This window comes from Candoia aspera, chromosome 5, assembly GCF_035149785.1.
Source record: "Candoia aspera isolate rCanAsp1 chromosome 5, rCanAsp1.hap2, whole genome shotgun sequence".
Lineage (NCBI taxonomy): Eukaryota > Metazoa > Chordata > Lepidosauria > Squamata > Boidae > Candoia > Candoia aspera.
This window is the reverse complement of record NC_086157.1, coordinates 13,941,881-13,961,974: the sequence shown is the minus strand read 5'-3', so window position 1 is coordinate 13,961,974 and position 20,094 is coordinate 13,941,881. Positions and strand designations below refer to the sequence as shown.

Genomic DNA, 20,094 nt, shown 5'->3' with positions numbered 1-20,094 from the left:
GCTTTTCAGAAGTCCTGCAGAAACCTTCTACACTGAGGCAAGGCAGAGCACAGCAGAACAGACCTGGGGAAGCTAGAGATACAACTCTCATGAAGAGACATCAATCAATAGTTTTTGTGCTTGAGAATGCACTAAATGTAAAAAGCTGTTTTGCTGCCCTTTCTCAGAAATAGGCACCTGCTGGATACTGTCTTAGCCAATCATATATATATACACTGAAACCGTGCAATTTTTTCTTTAAACAAGCATTCAGTAATAATTGGACTCCATGCCATCTTAATTTTGACCATTTCCCAGTGCATTTTGTCTTCAACCATTTCCTAATGCTTATAAGCAAGGAAGTAATAGATTCTAAATTCCTAGTTTCCAAAAATGGTGCACATACAGTCAGGACCAGAAATATTGGAATAAGGATAACTGTTTTGGCATTTGGCCTCTGTACACCACCACACTGAAGCTGAAAGGAAACACACCCAGATGGGAGTGAAGTCAGGACTTTTAGCTGTAATTCAAGGGGTTTGACAAAACTGGGGCACTAACCATTCAGGAAGTACAGCCAGTGGCATACACCCACCCCAATTGTTGGTGGCTCATAAGTAATGGAACAAACCAACTTCATTACAAACATAAGGATCGCCTTTAAGACCTGGATGAAAATCCTCTGCAGTCAATGACTGCCTGAAGTCTGGAACCCATGGACATGACCAAATGCTTTGTTTCCTCCCTCGAGATGCTTTGCCAGGCCTTTACTGCAGCTGCCTTCAGCTGCTGCTTGTTTGTGGGTCTTTCTGCCTTCAGTCCAGTGAACAGCTACCAACTGCAAATGTAACACTCAGAACCACCTCCAGGCCTTATATCTGCTTGATTGGTCATGGGGTACCCAGGGAACAGGCCACACCTGGCCATGCAGCTGCTTGTCAGCCATTCATTCCATTACTTATGAGCCACCAACGATGGGGGTGGGTGTATGCCATTGGCTGGATGTACTTCCTGAATGGTTAGTGCCCCACTTTTGTCAAACCCCTTGAATGACAGCTGAAAGCCCTGACTTCGCTCCCATCTGGGTGTGTTTCCTTTTGACCTCAGTGTGGTGGTGTACAGAGGCCTGACTGTATTTTGCCACTAAATCTGAGCCAATTATCTTTTTTTAAGAAAATCTGTTTTGAATAAAATACAGTATTAATATCAATCAATCATTATTATTATTAATAAATGAACATGTCATTTTCTCATTGCTAAACCATTTACCTGTCTTTTGTGGTAACAAAGAAATCATCTTCTTCTTCAAAGAGGCCCCTCTTAATAGTTTGACTGGCCCCATAGGCAGACTTTATAGGTTCCTTTTTTTTACTTCCTTCCGAAGTAGTTTTGACCTGTTTTTTATTATTACAATGATCCTAAAAATACACCAGTTATTTATATAATTATTCTGCCACCTTGTTATTCATTATTAAAATACAGAGGGTCAAGTTTGTGTCAAGGTACATCAATATATGCACGTTAACTAATAAGCTATCAAAACAGTGATACACCAAATCAGAAATAAATCAATCTCACCATATAACTCAAATAATGTCTTTCTTAGGAGCATGAAATCAATATCAAATTAAAAATTAGTTGTAGCTTTAGGGGGGTTCTCAATGAAAAGCAGGCTATGAATATGTGTATCACTAGTATAAGTGAATCTATAAGGATTCAGGCTTAAGTCTTTTACTAGTCTGCAATTAGGGATCTTTTTGTTAGGTTGATTTGGCCCTTCATATTCTACAGAGGCTTGAAGTAGAACAAATGAAAACACCATTATATACAAACAATTCCTAAACAGTGAAGGCTCTGTAGTCAACTAATTTGGCTTCATGTTTGCAGGCCCACATTTTAATAACCTCTGAACATGGTACCTCTTCATCACTGCTGAAAAACAAGGTGGCTGTTCTCTCCTGAGAAGATGTTGACATCTTAGGCAGAGATCCAAAGAGTTCCTGAAAAAAACAAGTAGGATTTAATTTGCTTTAAACAGCTGAAAAAACCATTTCTACGAGGCTCTATATTTTCACTACCCAACTCATAATTAACCAATGCAGTGTACAGAATAAAATTGACTCAAGCAATGGAACACAAAAGGGTTCACAAACTTTTAAGCATCACTGTAGCTTTCCTAAGTTCATGCATTACAAAACTACTTAGTTGCACCTTTACATCTCAAGAACAGATACATACCATCTATGAAAATAAGAAAAGCTTATTTTCCAAATAATCCCATTGAATGATAGAAGATACACATTGAGTGTTGTGCTCCAATGCTAAATCTATGATCTTATCTTTTTCCAGTCTCCTTCTCTGATATTTATATAAGTGATTTTCAAGGCTTGTAAAGATTCTGTTCAAGCTTTTGTTCAATTTTCCTGTTAAACAATGAATTAAATGCACCACACTTTGAAATACATGGTCTTCTTCATCCACACGTGCCTTTCTGAAGAACCATGTTTTATGGCTTTCTGAAAATATAGTAAGGAGAGGTGGTCTGTATAATGGGGAGCAAGCTGAGGGGGACCATCACTGAGAAGGCTTCAACCCTGCTCTGAAGGTGGCATTCCCTCAATGATGGAACTTTCAACAACCCTTCTCTCCCAGATCTTACCTGAGAAGGAGATTCCACTTGGAGATATCCAGTCCCTGAGCCACATAGGGTTTTAAAGCTGACAACTAGTATCTTGAATTGTACCCAGAAGCTAACTGACACCAGTACAGCTTCCACAGTAATGGTGTTACATGGGTGAACCTCAATGTACCCATAACTATCCAGTTCGCTGTATGTTGCACCAACTGAAACTTCCAAATAGTCTTCAAGGGCAACCTCATGTTGAGTACTGCAGTAATTTAGCCATGAAATGACAAGGGTAGTGATTCTGAGTAAAGCCCTTTGATCTGGGAAACACTTTTTATATTGATTATATTAATTTATTATTATATTTATAATTAATATTGAATATCCTAATAGATGAACATAAATGGGAATCAAATCATGAACTCTCTACTCATGCCCTTCTTACATGCAGCACTAACAGAAGACCTGGAAATAATAATCACTTCCTCATATCCATGATTCTTGCAGAAAACCTAGAAGTAACTTTCAAGTGGTCCCTAAAAATAAGATATGGGAATACCCTCTATGAAATTCTGAGAAAATCTGCAGTCAGTAAATTTCTGCCTTCTCTAGAGTCTCATGGAGGGCATTCTTATATGCATTTTTGTTGTTTATTCATTCAGTCACTTCCAACTCTTCATGACTTCATGGACCAGCCCATGCCAGAGCTTCCTGTTAGTCGTCAACACCCCCAACTCCCCCAGGGACAAGTCCGTCACCTCTAGAATATCATCTATCCATCTTGCCCTTGGTCAGCCCCTCTTCCTTTTGCCCTCCACTTTCCCTAGCATCATCATCTTCTCCAGGGCGTCCTGTCTTCTCATTATGTGGCCAAAGTATTTCAGTTTTGCCTTTAATATCATTCCCTCAAGTGAGCAGTCTGGCTTTATTTCCTGGAGGATGGACTGGTTTGATCTTCTTGCAGTCTTATATGCATTACATACATTTATAAAAGTGGGAATGGAACAATGTTCTATTCTAAACAAACCACTTAAAGTATTTTATATTCCAATAGAACAAAGCTTCAAATATGTTGAATATTCCACAGTAGGGAAAAATGGGAATTCAAAACAAGCTTTGCATGCTTAGGACTATTTACAGGACTGCCTATTCCCATACTGTCTGCCCTGCATTCCTAGATCATCAATGGCCACCTTCTGTGGGTTCTACTGCAGATAGATTTGACACTGATGGTTAATTTTGCATTTTCTGTGGTGAGAAATATTTAATATTAAATATTTAAAGGTTTGTTTTTAAAGGATTTTCATTGTTTTACTTCTGTAAGCTGTCTTGAGCTGTTAAAGAAATAGGTGGCTACAAATGTTCTACATAGATAAATAAAATTAGCAAATGTAAAGTGTGTATTGAGCACAGGTATTAGGAAGAAGCATCAAGCCAACAGTCAAGGGTATTTTTGCTGTTACATTGTTCCTGACTGCTGAAGTGAATACAGTATTGCTGCTTCTTTGCTGGACTCAGTTTTGTAGCTGCTGATGCAATGGATTGCTGACTCCTAGTAGAGCAGGACAGGAAAGTAGAGAATTATGGCTGAGCAAGCAACCCAATACAAAGGGGGGAGGGGAGGGAAGACTGTGGCTCAGAACAAAAAAGCCATGTAAAGCCATGCACCAGAGGAAGATGGTCTTAAAGAGAGAAAAACACCTGACTGAAATTAGGACTTGTGTTATAAGGAGTGTTTGTGGAAAGTTTTGCTGTGGTGATACAAAATGAGACTGTTGCACATGTGAAGGAAAGAGTTTGTATACTGAATTTCATCTCCTTTCTCTCAACCCACCCATCTAGTATTCAAGATCATAGACAAATTTGTGTATTTTAACATTAACAATTTACTGCTTGTGAAATAAGATTCTCCTGGAACAAAGACTCTGGATTAGAATAGCATCATCTACCTGTTTTCTAGGTTTTTGGGCAAACGGACTTGTGAAAGCACCTATAACATTCAAACACATACATCAACCCCCCAAAATGGAATTTTCTCAGTTTACAGTCATCATATCACCTTTTACTGTAAAATAAGAGTTATCTGTTCTCAGGCATCACATACCTCTTCTTCCTCATCTTCAAACAAAGACATTGATGTTTTTGCCATTACTTTAGTAGATGACAAAGCTGAATTCTTCACTTCTCTGGACTCATGTGAAGAAAACAAGTCCTGTTGAACACAAAAGAAAGTCGCATATAGCATTTTTAAGATATGCATTTACCCATTTGGAACTTTTTCAACAGCCAACTGAAGACATCAAAAATGGCAAATGGAAAAATGGGCAGGACTTGGAGACAAATTCTCTTCTTGTAGAAAAACAGCAAGGGGTCATCAAGTTAACAGCCTTTCCATCAAAACTGTAAATATAAGGTAATTTATTTTTGCATAAATCCCTTGTGCTTTCAAACATTTTAGTAAAGATACTAAGCCCAATAATAATGTTAACTACAGAAAACACTTCTGTCACACACTTCCATGATCACTGCTGGACAGGTGCTTTTCTGAGCCCTGGCAGGTGTAGGTAGTAGGAAGGAAATAAAAGCCAGTTCCTCCAGTTGGTAGCCTATTAGTCAAGTTACATTTCAAAGCAAATATTAGAGAGTTCAGTTGTGAGCCTTTAGTTTGCTCCCTTTCTTTGTTTAAGACAACAAACTTGCTTGATTCACAGCTAGTATAAGAAAAAGCCGCAGATATTTGGTTGTGCTAGCATACAATGTATTCCGTTACTCCCCACCCCATTAGAGAAGAGAGCCCAGCCAATTGGGCTGCATTGTTTATAATGAAAAATTCTCCTACATTTTTTAACTTAGATACCCCATTTCTAGAAATCTTAGTAACTTGAGTTCCTTATACTTCTAGCCTTCAAGTATCATGTTGTTAACATTGCCAAGGAGATACAGAATCATTCACAGCTACAGAATTTGGATACTGAGATGGTATAGGCAATATTTAGCTGTATGCTAAATTAAACAATTAAGAACTTACTTCAGAATCCTCTTCATCAGAGAATAGGTTTTTCTGACTCTTGGAAGGTGTTGGGCTTAAATTTTTGAACCCCTCAGCAGAATGTTGACTCTTAAAAACACACAACACACATACATATTTATAAATCTGGAAGGTGTTAGATGGAAGCAGTCTACTTTTGGAACTACTTCCAGTCACTGATTTGTGTTTATTTTCTGTAAATGTGGAAAGCCAAAATATGAAAACTAAAGGGGACAAGTGGTTTCGGATTATGAGGAATTTTCTTCCTTTCAGCCCCTTTCCTGGTTGGTACCATCTCTGAGCTTTACTTTTGACTGGGTGCATATACATTTCCTTCTAATGAGGACAAGGAAAAACAGAATGCCCTTGTTTCTTATGCTTTAGAATTAAGCTAAAGAGCACAACCCCTCCCTTACCTCATGGTAGTATGAGAGAGAAAACAAAGATTATACTATAAGCTAACTCTTAATCCTAGATTTTAACTGTGCACTAAATAAGAATGTTCAATCATCATAGCTTTGCAATAATTACCTAACCAGATAATCTATTTATATTATGCTAGTTCACTATATTTTGTTATATTGTGCACTATTCCTCTTTACCAATTGTTTTATGTCATAATTAATGAACACTCTTCTTTTCATGTGACTAAAGAGCAGGTATTGCTCCCTGTACTTCAATCAGACAATCAGATATTTTGTCCAGCTGCAAGAAAGAGATGAAAGACAAGAGAAATGACAATGGGTAAAGAAAGTAGGCAAGAAGGAATTGTGGGCAGGATTCTCAGGTTGCATCAAAACTGTATTTGGCCTGGGACTGGTGATTATCAATATAGAATCAAAGGCAAATACAATATCCATTTTGTGTAATGTAATTCCAAGGCAATACAGAAACTTCTCTTATGTTAGCCCCACCTGTTTTCATGACATGTCTTGATTTTGTATTTTGGAGGTTCCCCCCCCCCGCTTTATCTTCCAACTAAGGTAACAGTGAGTCATGGCCATTTCCAGGAAATTTCCTCCCAACCACCATAGATGTTCCTATTCTTGGTGTAAAACATAACATGAAAAGATGTTTCCAAGTATCATGTGCTACTTTTGTGAAGAGCTTCTCCTTAACTTTCAATAGAATTCTTGAAGTGACAAGAACTAGACCAAAGCATAGATGGAAGAAGATTCTAGCTAAATCAAGCAGAACAGTATATGGAGTCTGCTCAGTGGGCTCTGAAGCGGTAACAACAAACCAGGTAGTGCACCTCCTCCGCTACAAAATTCAGTCAAGCTCTTCTTTGTCCTAGATCAAAGGTGGAACAATCTGCTTTTATTAACTGCAAAATATTTGGTGGATATGAGAGAAGGGGAATTAAAGTGTCTCACATCTAAGTTTGCTGGATGTTGAAATTGAGGCAATACATTACAAATTGAATGCTCAATGCAGCATTTTTTTACAACAATCTGTTTGAAAAGAAAAAAAAACATTATTTATTTTGATTACCTTGTCTCCTGCTGTCAGTTCTTTATTTATTTTAGCTTCTTTAGCTACATTTTTTGCAATGTTGATAATGTCAGGCCTTTCCTTGAATAGATCCTCATCAACATCAAAGAAATCCACAGAAGATTTGGCTATTTAAAAGCAAGACACAAAGAGTTCACTTTCGGATCAGAGTTATCAGCAACAGAGGAAGTCAATTAACAAAGCAGTAATACTGGTAAAACACAAGTTGGGTCTTTACACATATGTACATAAAAAAAAATCAAGGAGGGATCTCACACCCAATTAAAATGCTTTTACTTTTACTGAATACTTCATACATCATTAAAGTTACAAATTAAATGTAGTATGCAATAAACTTTAGGAGACTCCAGAAAAATAGCTGACTATATTTCACTTTCAAGTGCACTGTCACAAACTCAAGTACACTGTCACAAACTAAGAAACACTGCCTAATAAGATTTAAAGCTCTTTTAATTATGATAAAGGAGAGCGAGAAAAGAAGGAATTAAACATGTTTCAGATTTAGAAACTTACCTATAACAGAAGTACTTTTACTGGATTCAAAATTGTTGTCCTCATCAAATAGACCAGGAGCTTCGTCTAGCTTGGGAGACTTATCTGTAATTGATTCTGCCAATCTTTTATTCTCTTTCTCCAATGGTACTGAAGAAGGGCTAAATACATCATTTATACCTATGAATAGGGTTTAAATATAGTCATCTGATACCTAGAGCTGGAGTTCTATGAAGTGTTTTACAGGTAGTCCTCACTTAACAACAATTGGGACCGGAATTTCAGTTGCTGCACAAAGTGGTCATTAAGCAAATCCAACCCAATTTTACAACCTTTTTTGCAGTGGTCATTAAGCAAACCAATGTGGTCACTAAGCAAACCACATGGTCATTAAATGAATCACACAGTTCCCCATTGATTTTGTTTGCTAGAAGCCAGCCAGGAAGGCCGAAAATGGCAGTCATGTGACTATGGGATGTTGAGACAGTCATGAATGCGAACTGGTTGCCAAGCACCCAAATTGTCATCACACAACCATGGGGATGCTGCAATGGTCCTAAGTAGTTTTTTTTCCAGCACCATCGTATGTCTGAATCATCGCTAAACCAATGGTCATTAAATGAGGACTACCTGTACTTAAAAATATTTTCACAATCACTGGGGCAAACAAATTAAGAATTTGCTTTACAAATCGTTAGGCACATTCATATTTGGGGAGTTTTCCCCCACAATAAACTTAAAAGAAAAACCCTCACTGTTCATCTTCCAAATATGCTGATACTTCACTTCTTGTGAATGGACAGTACCATTTTAACTATAAGTATTCTTATTCTATAACAACATTTCTAAGAAGAGGTTTTTCAAATACTGATTCCCAAAGCAAAACTGTTCTGCCAAAAGTAGCAATGACAAAACTTAAATATGTTTATTCAGATCTACAGCACTGTTAAATCAAGAAAAATAATTTTAACCTCTCTGCTGGCCAGCAGAATGTATTTAATGACAAAACATGATTTAAATCCCAGAACAAGTACTCTTCTCCAAGTATAAATAATCTCTGGCAGAGTGCTTTCAAGTCTTCAATGAGCTTTACACTCCCTTATTACATACAGGTAGTTCTCACTTACTGACTGTTCAAAGTTACAATAGCCTTGGAAAGGGTGCTTTATGGCCCGTAAAGCACTTCCGGCCATCATAAAATGTCACACTGCCCCCTGTGATCACGTGTCCACATTTCGGGCACTTGGCAACTGGCTCACATTTATGACCAGTTGCCAAGCGCCCTGCACTCATGTGATCACAATTTAGGATCGGACTAAAGAGATTAGGGATGACCCACATATCAGCTAGATATGAGCTCACTAATATTCCTAAGGAATATGCAGTGGAGGTGAAGAACAGATTTAAGGGACTGGACTTAGTAGATAGGATCCCGGAAGAACTCTGGACAGAAGTTTGCAACATTGTTCAGGAGGTGGCAACAAAATACATCCCAAAGAAAGAGAAAACCAAGAAGGCAAAATGGCTGTCTGCTGAGACACTAGAAGTAGCCCAAGAAAGAAGGAAAGCAAAAGGCAACAGCGATAGGGGGGATAGGCCCAATTAAATGCAAAATTCCAGAGGCTACCCAGAAGAGATAAGGAATTATTTTTAAACAAGCAATGCGTGGAAGTGGAAGAAGACAATAGAATAAGAAGGACAAGAGACCTCTTCCAGAAAATTAGAAACATCGGAGGTAACTTCCAGGCAAAAATGGGTATGATCAAAAACAAAGATGGCAAGGACCTAACAGAAGAAGAAGAGATCAAGAAAAGGTGGCAAGAATATACGGAAGACCTGTATAGGAAGGATAACAATATCAGGGATAGCTTTGATGGTGTGGTCAGTGAGCTAGAGCCAGACATCCTGAAGAGTGAGGTTGAATGGGCCTTAGGAAGCATTGCTAATAACAAGGCAGCAGGAGACAACGGCATCCCAGCTGAACTGTTCAAAATCTTGCGAGATGATGCTGTCAAGGTAATGCATGCTATATGCCAGCAAATTTGGAAAACACAGGAATGGCCATCAGATTGGAAAAAATCAACTTATATCCCCATACCAAAAAAGGGAAACACTAAAGAATGTTCAAACTATCGAACAGTGGCACTCATTTCACATGCCAGTAAGGTAATGCTCAAGATCCTGCAGGGTAGATTTCAGCAATTCATGGGCCGAGAATTGCCAGATGTACAAGCTGGGTTTAGAAAAAGCAGAGGAACTAGGGACCAAATTGCCAATATCCGCTGGATAATGGAAAAAGCCAGGGAGTTTCAGAAAAACATCTATTTCTGTTTTATTGACTACGCTAAAGCCTTTGACTGTGTGGACCATAACGAATTGTGGCAAGTTCTTAGCGGTATGGGGATACCAAGTCATCTTGTCTGCCTCCTGAAGGATCTGTATAACGACCAAGTAGCAACAGTAAGAACAGACCACGGAACAACGGACTGGTTTAAGATTGGGAAAGGAGTACGGCGGGGCTGTATACTCTCACCCTACCTATTCAACTTGTACGCAGAACACATCATGCGACATGCTGGGCTTGAGGAATCCAAGGCTGGAGTTAAAATCGCTGGAAGAAACATTAACAATCTCAGATATGCAGATGATACCACTTTGATGGCTGAAAGCGAAGAGGAACTGAGGAGCCTTATGATGAAGGTGAAAGAAGAAAGTGCAAAAGCTGGCCTGCAGCTAAACCTCAAAAAAACCAAGATTATGGCAACCAGCTTGATTGATAACTGGCAAATAGAGGGAGAAAACATAGAGGCAGTGAAAGACTTCGTATTTCTAGGTGCAAAGATTATTGCAGATGCTGACTGCAGTCAGGAAATCAGAAGACACTTAATCCTTGGGAGAAGAGCAATGACAAATCTCGATAAAATAGTTAACAGCAGAGACATCACACAGAGAACAAAGGTCCGCATAGTTAAAGCAATGGTATTCCCAGTAGTAACATATGGCTGCGAGAGCTGGACCATAAGGAAGGCTGAGAGAAGGAAGATCGATGCTTTTGAACTGTGGTGTTGGAGGAAAATTCTGAGAGTGCCTTGGACTGCCAGAAGATCAAACCAGTCCTGGAGGATGCTCCAGGAAATAAAGCCAGACTGCTCACTTGAGGGAATGATATTAAAGGCAAAACTGAAATACTTTGGCCACATAATGAGACGACAGGACAGCCTGGAGAAGATGCTGATGCTAGGGAGAGTGGAAGGCAAAAGGAAGTGGGGCCGACCAAGGGCAAGATGGATAGATGATATTCTAGAGGTGACGGACCCGACCTTGGGGGAGCTGGGGGTGTTGACGACCGACAGGAAGCCCTGGCGTGGGCTGGTTCATGAAGTCATGAAGAGTCGAAAGCGACTGAACGAATAAACAACAACAACATGCCAAGGATGGTCCTTTGAGAAAATTTGTGTTGCTGACAACCTCCTAGCTCACAGAGTAGAGAAGGTACAAGAAGATTAGCTATTCCTGGCTTAATATTAATCACTACAGAATACTTAAGAGAAGGAAGTGGATATAACAGGAAGATTGGTAGAAAATGACCATGTAATGCTGATTTTTTTTTTTATTTCAAGAGACAATAAAGCTGAGTGAAATCAAATATGCATCTTAGACTCTAAAAAGCTAAAATAAATATAGAGAAACATAAGAATTTCATTACAGGAAAAGCTAATAGGAAAAGACACATTTTCCTTAAAAAGAAGATAATAAAAGAACAAATGTTAACAGATGTTAAATGTTAACAATTCCATTGAGGAAAAATGGAGGACAGAAGAAGCCAATGTAGCTACAAAAATAGCCAGGTTTTTGAAAGAGGAATAAGAGTTAGAAATGTTGATATGGTTACAGAAAAATAAATACAGGAACAAAAGTACAATTTCTAAATTTCAGGAAGTAATCTCATTTGATTATGTGTTGGTCAGACTGCATCTTAAATATAATGTCCAATAAAGCAATAATGGTTGGAGCATGAATTAGGGTGACTGTGCATGCTAAGTTATGCTCCAGAACATTGCCAGGTGACAGCTGATTAATCTCCAGAAATGTTGTAAATATGCAACAGCTGCTCAATAGAGGTCTGACTGAATTCATGCATCTTGCTAAGCCTCATTTGTTTAAACACAGTTCACTGAAAACACAACTGGCTTGGTCCACACAACATGCAAGCCACAAATATGAAACTTTATTCTGATTTAGTATGATGTGTGAAGCTGAACCTATTGACAGAAAAATCATTCCCTTGCAGACAGAAAATGTAAATGCCACTTCTTTAGATCAACTGAAGCATCAATGATAGCTTCCTTCTTTAAGGGAGCTGATCAAATGATTTGCAGATTCCATACCATGGACATACTTGGGAATTAGCATACTGCAGTTTATGGTCAATTAAATAAACTTAAAGATAAAAAGTTTGCAGATCATTGGTCAATTCTTTATTATCCATACCTGGAAAGAGAGAAACTGCTCCAGCAGGAACTTTCTTTACTGCTTTTGATGATGGCTCTAAAAAGCATAGAAGATGGATCAAATTGAAAATCCATATTTTACACCACAGGGTTGATTATAATCAACTAAAACAAGGAGGCTTTGAAGGAACTTTTTTTTTGAGGAAACTAAGGGAAGGAAAGGAATAACTTATTCAGGTACTTTAAGTACTTTATACTTAAGTACTAATTCTCTACAGTTGTTGTAACTTCCTACTACATTAAGTACCTTAATGACTTTGATATCCCTATCAGTTTATCCTAAAGTCTGCCTCCTCCTCTGTAACTATGCATGAGAGTGTATATTTGCCTTAATCCTGACTCTTCATGGGCACAGTGGTGACATCTTACAATGTTACAAATGTAAGATGGTGACATCTTACTATGTCAGCTGGGATTCCTTTTGGCCTGAGAACTTTGATGAAGTATATATGGTGCTATCTAATATGATTCCTGCCACCTGTGGGCTAGATGGAAATGCAGCTGGATGGACTGAGGAAGCAATCAAGTCTCACTGTGTAGAGAGTAAGGAAGAACACCTTGATGGAGATATGCAAGCTCTGTTGTCAAAGCAACAAATGCCAATGAAGTGTCAGTTCAGATATTATGCCGAAGCTATAGGTTTACATATATCCCCTGAGAATAAATGAGAATTAATGAAGGGCTCTTTGGGGGTCAAGGATTTCAATCCATATTTCTCTACATTTGTAACTTTAACATGTAGTTAAATGTTACAGTTACATCTGAAAAATAAAGCTAAATTCTACAGTATTCTTCACTTAGCTTGGGGGGCTTAAAGATATCCTCATCTAGGATCAGAACATGTTTGTATCAATATACTTTCAAAGGAACTTTAAAAAAATCCTTCCCAACTGAACTGCAAAGTTTTCTCATGTTAACCTGTTTCAATTCTAAAAATTCTTACCATCATTTATTGGGATTCGTGCTTCTTCTGCCACTGTATCTTCCTCTTTTGAAAATTCAGCAAAAAGATCCCTCTGGTTGAAAAAAGAATAGTAGAACTTGTAAATACTACAGCATAAGCTAAAGGAACCACATTTTAAACAAGAGTCACTTGTTGAGATGGTTGGCTATAGAAATCAAATAATAAATAAATAAGCAAAACAGTGCAAAGAACCAGTAATAATTATTTTTCATACATAATTTCACATATATAAAATTGTCACTTCTTTCTGGCTATTAGGTTTCCATGCATATATAAACAACAGGTACTTAAGAGCTCATAATGAAATGCAGTTTATAATGTGAAAGGAAGCAGTTACCTTCAGATTTCATCAAACTGTGGAGCAAGATCCCTTTAGAATCCAAGAAATCATAAGATATATATACCTAGGGAGATCTAGACAATTAATGTGCTCATATGTGATACAAATCCAGTTTCGTCTAGTGGTTAGGGCAATGGGCTAGAAACCAGGAGAATGAGAGTTCTAGTCCTGCCTTAGGCATGAAAGCCGGCTGGCCGACCTTGGGTCAGTTACTCTCTCTCAGCCCAACTTACCTCATAGGGTTGTTGTGGGGAAAAGAGGAGGAAGAAGGAGTATTAGGTATATTCGCCACCTTGAGTTATTTATAAAAATAATAAAAGTGAGATAGAAAACAAATAAGCCAAGATTTTTTAAAAAATCATGATTATTAAGCAAGGCATAATGGCCTGGTTTGCATACAAAGCACAGCACAATATGGCTTATCATTATGTGCAAACCAGTGTCTAAAGGGCTGGGACATGGAAAGGAAACAACAGATACAGTGGAAGTGGGTTATTCTTACTTTTCACTACCTCTATTATAAGTGGAAACCCTGCCAAGTATCTGCTGAAAGGAACGACTGCTCAAATCCTGCCTAAGTGAATGGGGAATATCCCATAACTAGGAATGTGAAAAATTCAGTGATCTAGGAATGCAAATTTCCATTTTGCTCTAGACCTCTTGCAAACTCCTTGGACTCTGAGGCTCAAGAAGAGAACCCATCAGCTTGTAAGTGAGGAATCAATAGTTGAGATAGTTCTTAGGAGTAATGATTCAGAGTCAGCACAGTTGGGGTCTCACTCAGATCCAGATGGTGTGTGTCAAGCTCTAGTGCATGAGCCAACTAAAGAGGGCTCAGCAATGGAGACCTGTACAACTCCTTAAGGCAGGGTTTCTCCACCAGGGTTCCACGAGAGGTCACCGGAGGTTCGCTGGGAGATCACGATTTATTTTAAAAATTATTTCAAATTCGGGCAACTTCACATTAAAGGGGTAAGTTTCATTCTTTATTTTTAGTTTAAGAACACTGTTAGTGCATATATACAGGCTTACCCATGAAACAAATATAAGAATTTTGTAACTTCTGGCCTGTATCTGAGCCTGAATGTGCAGGGCTTCCCCGAGGCCTGAAAAATATTTCAAGGGTTCCTCCAGGGTCAAAAGGTTGAGAAAAGCTGCCTTAAGGGGAGAAGGTGTCATAACCTCTGATTAGTCAAGAACTCTAATTTCTACTATAATTAATTAACTAATTAAACTTATAAGGCCACCCAATTATATGGGCAGCGTACAATAAAAACAATAAATAAAATACAAGGTAACACCCACCCACAAAGCCCAAAACTTTCTGAACAGTAAAATACACAGGACCTGCCAGTGACTGTAATCCGTGGCCTGGAGGAAGAGCCAGGTTTTCAGGTCTCTTTTAAATACAGTCAGAATGAGGGCCAGAAAACCCTTAGAGGGGATGGTATTCCATACAGCAAGTGCTATAAGAACACATATAAGAGCATCTCTCAGATCTCCCTTCCACTTTGTTGGAAGTAACTTCCCCACTTCTTGACCTCTGTTACTTTGACTAATTCCTTCTGCTGCCTTGCTCTGCAAGTGGTTACACATGCTTACAGTTCCTGGATTAGATGATTATGATATTTTTATCTTGCCTTTTTAAAAAAAAATTGGTCAACTCAAGGTGGTGAACATACCTAATATTCCTGCTCCTCTTTTCCCCACAACAACAACCCTGTGAGGTGGGTTGGGCTGAGGGAGAGGGACTGGCCCAAAGTCATCCAGCTGGCTTTCATGCCTATGGGAGGCCAAGAACTCTGTCTCCTGCTTTCTAGGCCAGCACTCACACCAAACTGGCTCTCCTAGATCCTCATTAGCTCTAGATTCTGAGACTTCACTGGAATGACAGACCTGCTCTCCTCAGCTGTTCTGAACTATCAGATTTGGTAAAACTGCCTAGCTGCATGTTATAGGCAAAATATTCTTTTTGCATACCTTCCTCTACCCAATTAACCCCTCTCTAAGTTGTTACCTGAATTGTGACCAAGTTAATAAAACAGTGAGAAACATGCTAATTCTTTCCCACTTAGCTTAGTTCAGAACAGGACTCTGCTGTTCTGAGGGGTAGAAGATCCAACATAGGGAAACCAAATCTAAAAAAAAGACTGTACTACAATCAATTTACTTTCAGATGATATTCTTTTGAGACAGCAGTTGAGACATAATAGCAGACACCACCAACTAGCACAGAAGAGCAGAGGTTCCAAGCTTTTAAGACCTAGTTCTAAGATCATGCAACAATTTAGATATGAAGTGGGAAAGGGGGCCTTAGAGGCTATAGGTGTGCTCCACTCAGCCCCTCCTGAAAGAAGTCATGTCCTTTTCTAGGCTTACATGTTAGGTATACCATCCTAGGAAAATATGTGCATGAATTAAGAAGGCACCAAGGACGGCAATGAGAGTGCGGTGGCATCCTGCCAGTTTATCCTAAACTCAAACACATTTTTTTCTGAGCATGGACGTACCTGCCTCTTCATGGAGGTATGTGCACCCATGTCCAAAGTAGCTTTTCTGCCTTGCATCCAAACAGCTGCATGCCCCTAGCTGGTTCCATAAAGGAATATAAACCAAATACTAACCTCATCATCGAAGAGTCCTGTCCCACCACTGAAGAGTCCATCTTTAGAACCAAATGGTGAGAAATCTTCATCAGTTAGCTTGGGGGGCTTAAAGATGTCCTCATCTAGGATGAGATAATGTTTGCATCAAAAGAGCTAAAAAAAAGACAGTTATGAAGTGCTCAGACACATACTAAAACCTAACTTAGGAGCAAACTTTTCCTACTGAAGTTTCCCACAGACTGCACCTACTGCCTATTCCACAGAAGATTAGAGCAAAGGAGCCACAGTAGCTGTGGTTGTACAACCTCCCGGACAGTTTTGGGGATTCAAAATTCAAAATCCTTTTTATCTAATTAATTGAGAATCTATGAACGTCAAGATTTTTGTCGTTCCAGTGCAACAGAAACAGGACCTTAAAATGCACTGAAAAGGGCCTTATATCAGAGAAAAGACCTTAAAGCCAAAAAATAACTAAAATATACTATGGTAATAAAAGGCATGCAAGCCTTTCACACAACTTCTCCATACAATCTGACTTCCTCTGAATATAAATAATAAAATGGATGTATAGTATTTCCAAGGCACAATAGTATTTAACAGTAAGGACATTCAGAACCTTAGAAAAAGGCTGACTCAGGGTTGCCCTCATCTCTTCCCCTTCTCACAGGGAACTCAGCACCTAAGGACAACCCCACCCCCACCCGCTACTTACCATCTGAGAAAACATTAACATCTTCCTTAACAGTGACTATAGTCTTATTTTTCATATCTGTTCAGGAAGAAAAGATTTACAATCAGTCTTTCTTCTTCACTACTGCATTATATATCAAACATTTAAATGTGCAATTAACAGAAAATCACAGTTGGTCATCTTAAAAAAATTCTAAATGTTACACAGAACAACTTTTTTCAGCCTGGATTATGTGAATCATCCTATGGCAGGAGTACACAATTTCCACTGGCCTAGAGCCACATTACAAAAATGGACTGGGCTTTCATTTTTTTACTTTAAATTTTGTTTTATTAATGATTTTACTATGTTATTTTATTACATTTTATTATTTTATTTTGTTACTTAGAGCAGAGTTACAGTAGCAAGTTTTTTTCCATTGCTTTCTTTTTTTAAAATAATTATTATATTGTATTTCCTATTCTGTTTGGTTAATATTGTACACCACCCAGTCTTCGGAACTGTACCTGGAAATAGTAGATGTTTATTGAGTCAGATCAACAATGAAGATTTCCCAGAGTGCTCCTCTGATTATTGCCAAATTTTGCAGGGTTGTTGTTTATGATATGGTTCTGAGGAAGGCCCATGAATAAATTAAATTATTCATGGGATATAAAACAAGGACACAGATTTTTGCAAATACACTGATATTCCTCAATCAAGTAAGTGCCCTCTCAAGGTTTAATCCCCAAACATCTGGAGCATAGGTTGGGGAAGGCCTTGCCAGATTATTAATTTCCCTTTTCCTCCAGAGTCCAACTAATCCACAATTAAGTAATAAAATAACCTATGCTGCAAGTGCTGTCAGGGTAAAAATTATTTTTTTTGAGCTTGGCTCTATAGGGCATCCTTTTAACAAAACATAATTGCATTCAACTTTGGAGGAAGAAAATTTTTCCTAATAGAAATAGTTTATTCAAATTAATTTCTTAATCTAGTATGTACTTTGAAGTGTAAGATATATTTCATGAATTCTCTTTGGTAGCAGTGATTAATTTCCTTTGAGAATTAATTAAAAGACATAAGCTGGGTTGTAGTATACCAGCCTACTGGAAATAAAGAATGTTTTTAAATATCTTTAGAAAAACATTTCCTATCATACTTCAATCATGAAGGAAAAGAAAAAAAAGTATGTGGAACTGCTTACACAGTTGTTCTTCCTCTTGTTTACATAGCTCTTCCCTTTTGATTCGGGCTGCAAGTTCATCAGTAAATGATGTAGGTCTTTTCTTTTGAGTTTGAAGTGGTGATGGGCATGAGGGAGAAAAGACACACTTTGTTATTTTAAAAAACATTTTCATCACAAATTACTTAAAGCCAGACATATTTTAGGCTATGAAATGTTAGACTCAACTCAAATTAATAGGAGTACTGCCAGTTTTACCACCTATGGAAGTACATGTATTAAAAAGAGGAATCCTTTAAATTCAAAATGACTAAAAAGGTGAAATGAAGTTGGCAAGTTCATATATGTTAGAAAATAGCCATTTAGAAGCAGGATTATAAAAAGATACCACCCATCTAGACAGAAGCAGCTCAAAGTACGGCGAAAAAAAGAAAAAAATATATATACAATTTAAATTGTTTCTGAGTAATCAACCCAATCCAGTCCTTTTTCTACCAGCAGTGTTTTCTTCCTTTCTAGAACTCAATCAGTATTCCATCTCTATTAAGAATGCTCACAGATATATTTTATTTTACTCCATTTTTAAGGAGAGGAAAAGTAGCTAATCTCATTCTCATCTCAGCTACATTCTATTTAATTCCACCGCTGATATTTGTGCTGTAGTTTCTCTTCCACCTCTTGTGATGTTTTATAATGGTTTTTCACCATGAAATAAGAAGTTACTATAAAGACAATGAATTTTTTCCTGCTTTTTGAATGGGCCACATACTTCCACTAAGCTATAATGTAGCACAAAATGTAGAATGAGGAGAAGAAAACAATCATCACTGATTAAGAAGAGAAATAAAATGAAGAGGCTGGAATATAAGGACTGAGGATGCATCAATTGAGTTTATATATCATTTAAGCTATAATGTGATATGTTCAGCTTTGTCTGAAGACTGCTGAATGATCTCAACAACTGTGTATCAGATGCCTCCCTCTATTTAGCGATCTTCCATTGTTAACTCTTGATGGAGTGAGATTCCTCCTGACAGTGTTGGTGTACAGTCTAGGGGCCCTCCTGATCTCACAGCTCCTGTTCAAAGAGCAGGTGGCAGACATGGCCAGAAAGGCCTTTGCACAAATTATTACTAGATTTTTATACTGCCTTTTTATTTTATATATCTATATCTCTGTGTGTGTGTGTCAACTCAAGGCGATGAACATAATACTCTTGCCTCCTATTTTCCCAACAATAACAGTCCTGTGAGGTAGGCTGGGCTGAGAGAAAGACAGATTGCCCAAAGTCAGCCAGCTTTCATGCCTAGGAGAGGCCTAGAACTCACAGTCTCCTGGTTTCTAGGCCAGCACCTTCCTAGAGAGAGGCACTACTCAGGGTCACTCATGTACTAATCATCTCCCAGTGTGACCCAGTTGTTCCACATTAGGCTGCTCTTGCAGATTAGGCAGCTTCAGCTGGTCCAGAGTGCAGCACTGAGTGCACCACATGTAACACTGCTTGTGAGCTTACTGGCTCCCAGTAAGCTTCTGGGTACAATTAAATTTCGGGTTGTCGTCTTTAAAACTCTACATGGCATGCACCCAAGTTACTTGCAGGCAACCTATGCCCAGTGGTTTCTGCCTGTCTGAAGAGATCCAGCAGAGTGGGCACATTTGAGGTTCAGTGAAGCAGTGTCACCTGGTGTCCTAGGAAGAGTGCCTTCAGTCATGGTGCCCGCCTTACAGATAGCCTCCCCTGGAAATTCAGGTGGCCCCAACCTTGCTGGTCTTCTTGAAGGCCATGAAGACTTGGCTTTTCCCCAAGCACTGGGGATGGGATATTAATGGAGCCCAGCATGTGTATATGGGTCATGCTGGTAAAGTATTTTCACAGAGGACCTGACTTTGTTCTTTTAATTGATTTGTGTATAATGTTTTACCTTTTGTTTGCTGCCCGAGTTTCATTGGTAGATGGGCAGCTATATAAATTAGCTACATAAATGAATAGTGCCTTTTAGCTTAATGAGATGTGTCAGCTCACACAATTGTAGTTTTTAAGAAATCACAATTAAACAAGACATGTCTTAGCACAGTGTATGAACACAGCCTTTTTCTTCTAAGCATGTCTATTGAATAAGTCATAAACAGCCCTTTTCACATAATAAACAGGCATAAATGATAGTTTACAAACTTTA

At 38.4% G+C, this 20,094-nt stretch overlaps 1 protein-coding gene across 1 annotated transcript in view; it reads right to left on the bottom strand.

The window, feature by feature from the left end:
* WASHC2C (WASH complex subunit 2C) overlaps positions 1-20,094 on the bottom strand; it is a 78,313-nt gene that overhangs the window by 27,613 nt on the left and 30,606 nt on the right. The window contains exons 9-19 of the mRNA XM_063304378.1: positions 17,939-18,020; positions 16,774-16,830; positions 16,080-16,183; positions 13,095-13,167; positions 12,132-12,188; positions 7,662-7,820; positions 7,128-7,255; positions 5,634-5,723; positions 4,710-4,817; positions 1,899-1,979; positions 1,249-1,397 (exon numbers count right to left, since the gene is read on the bottom strand). Of these exons, the coding sequence (XP_063160448.1) occupies positions 1,249-1,397; positions 1,899-1,979; positions 4,710-4,817; positions 5,634-5,723; positions 7,128-7,255; positions 7,662-7,820; positions 12,132-12,188; positions 13,095-13,167; positions 16,080-16,183; positions 16,774-16,830; positions 17,939-18,020 (1,088 nt within the window). The remainder of the gene's footprint in view (positions 1-1,248; positions 1,398-1,898; positions 1,980-4,709; positions 4,818-5,633; positions 5,724-7,127; positions 7,256-7,661; positions 7,821-12,131; positions 12,189-13,094; positions 13,168-16,079; positions 16,184-16,773; positions 16,831-17,938; positions 18,021-20,094) is intronic.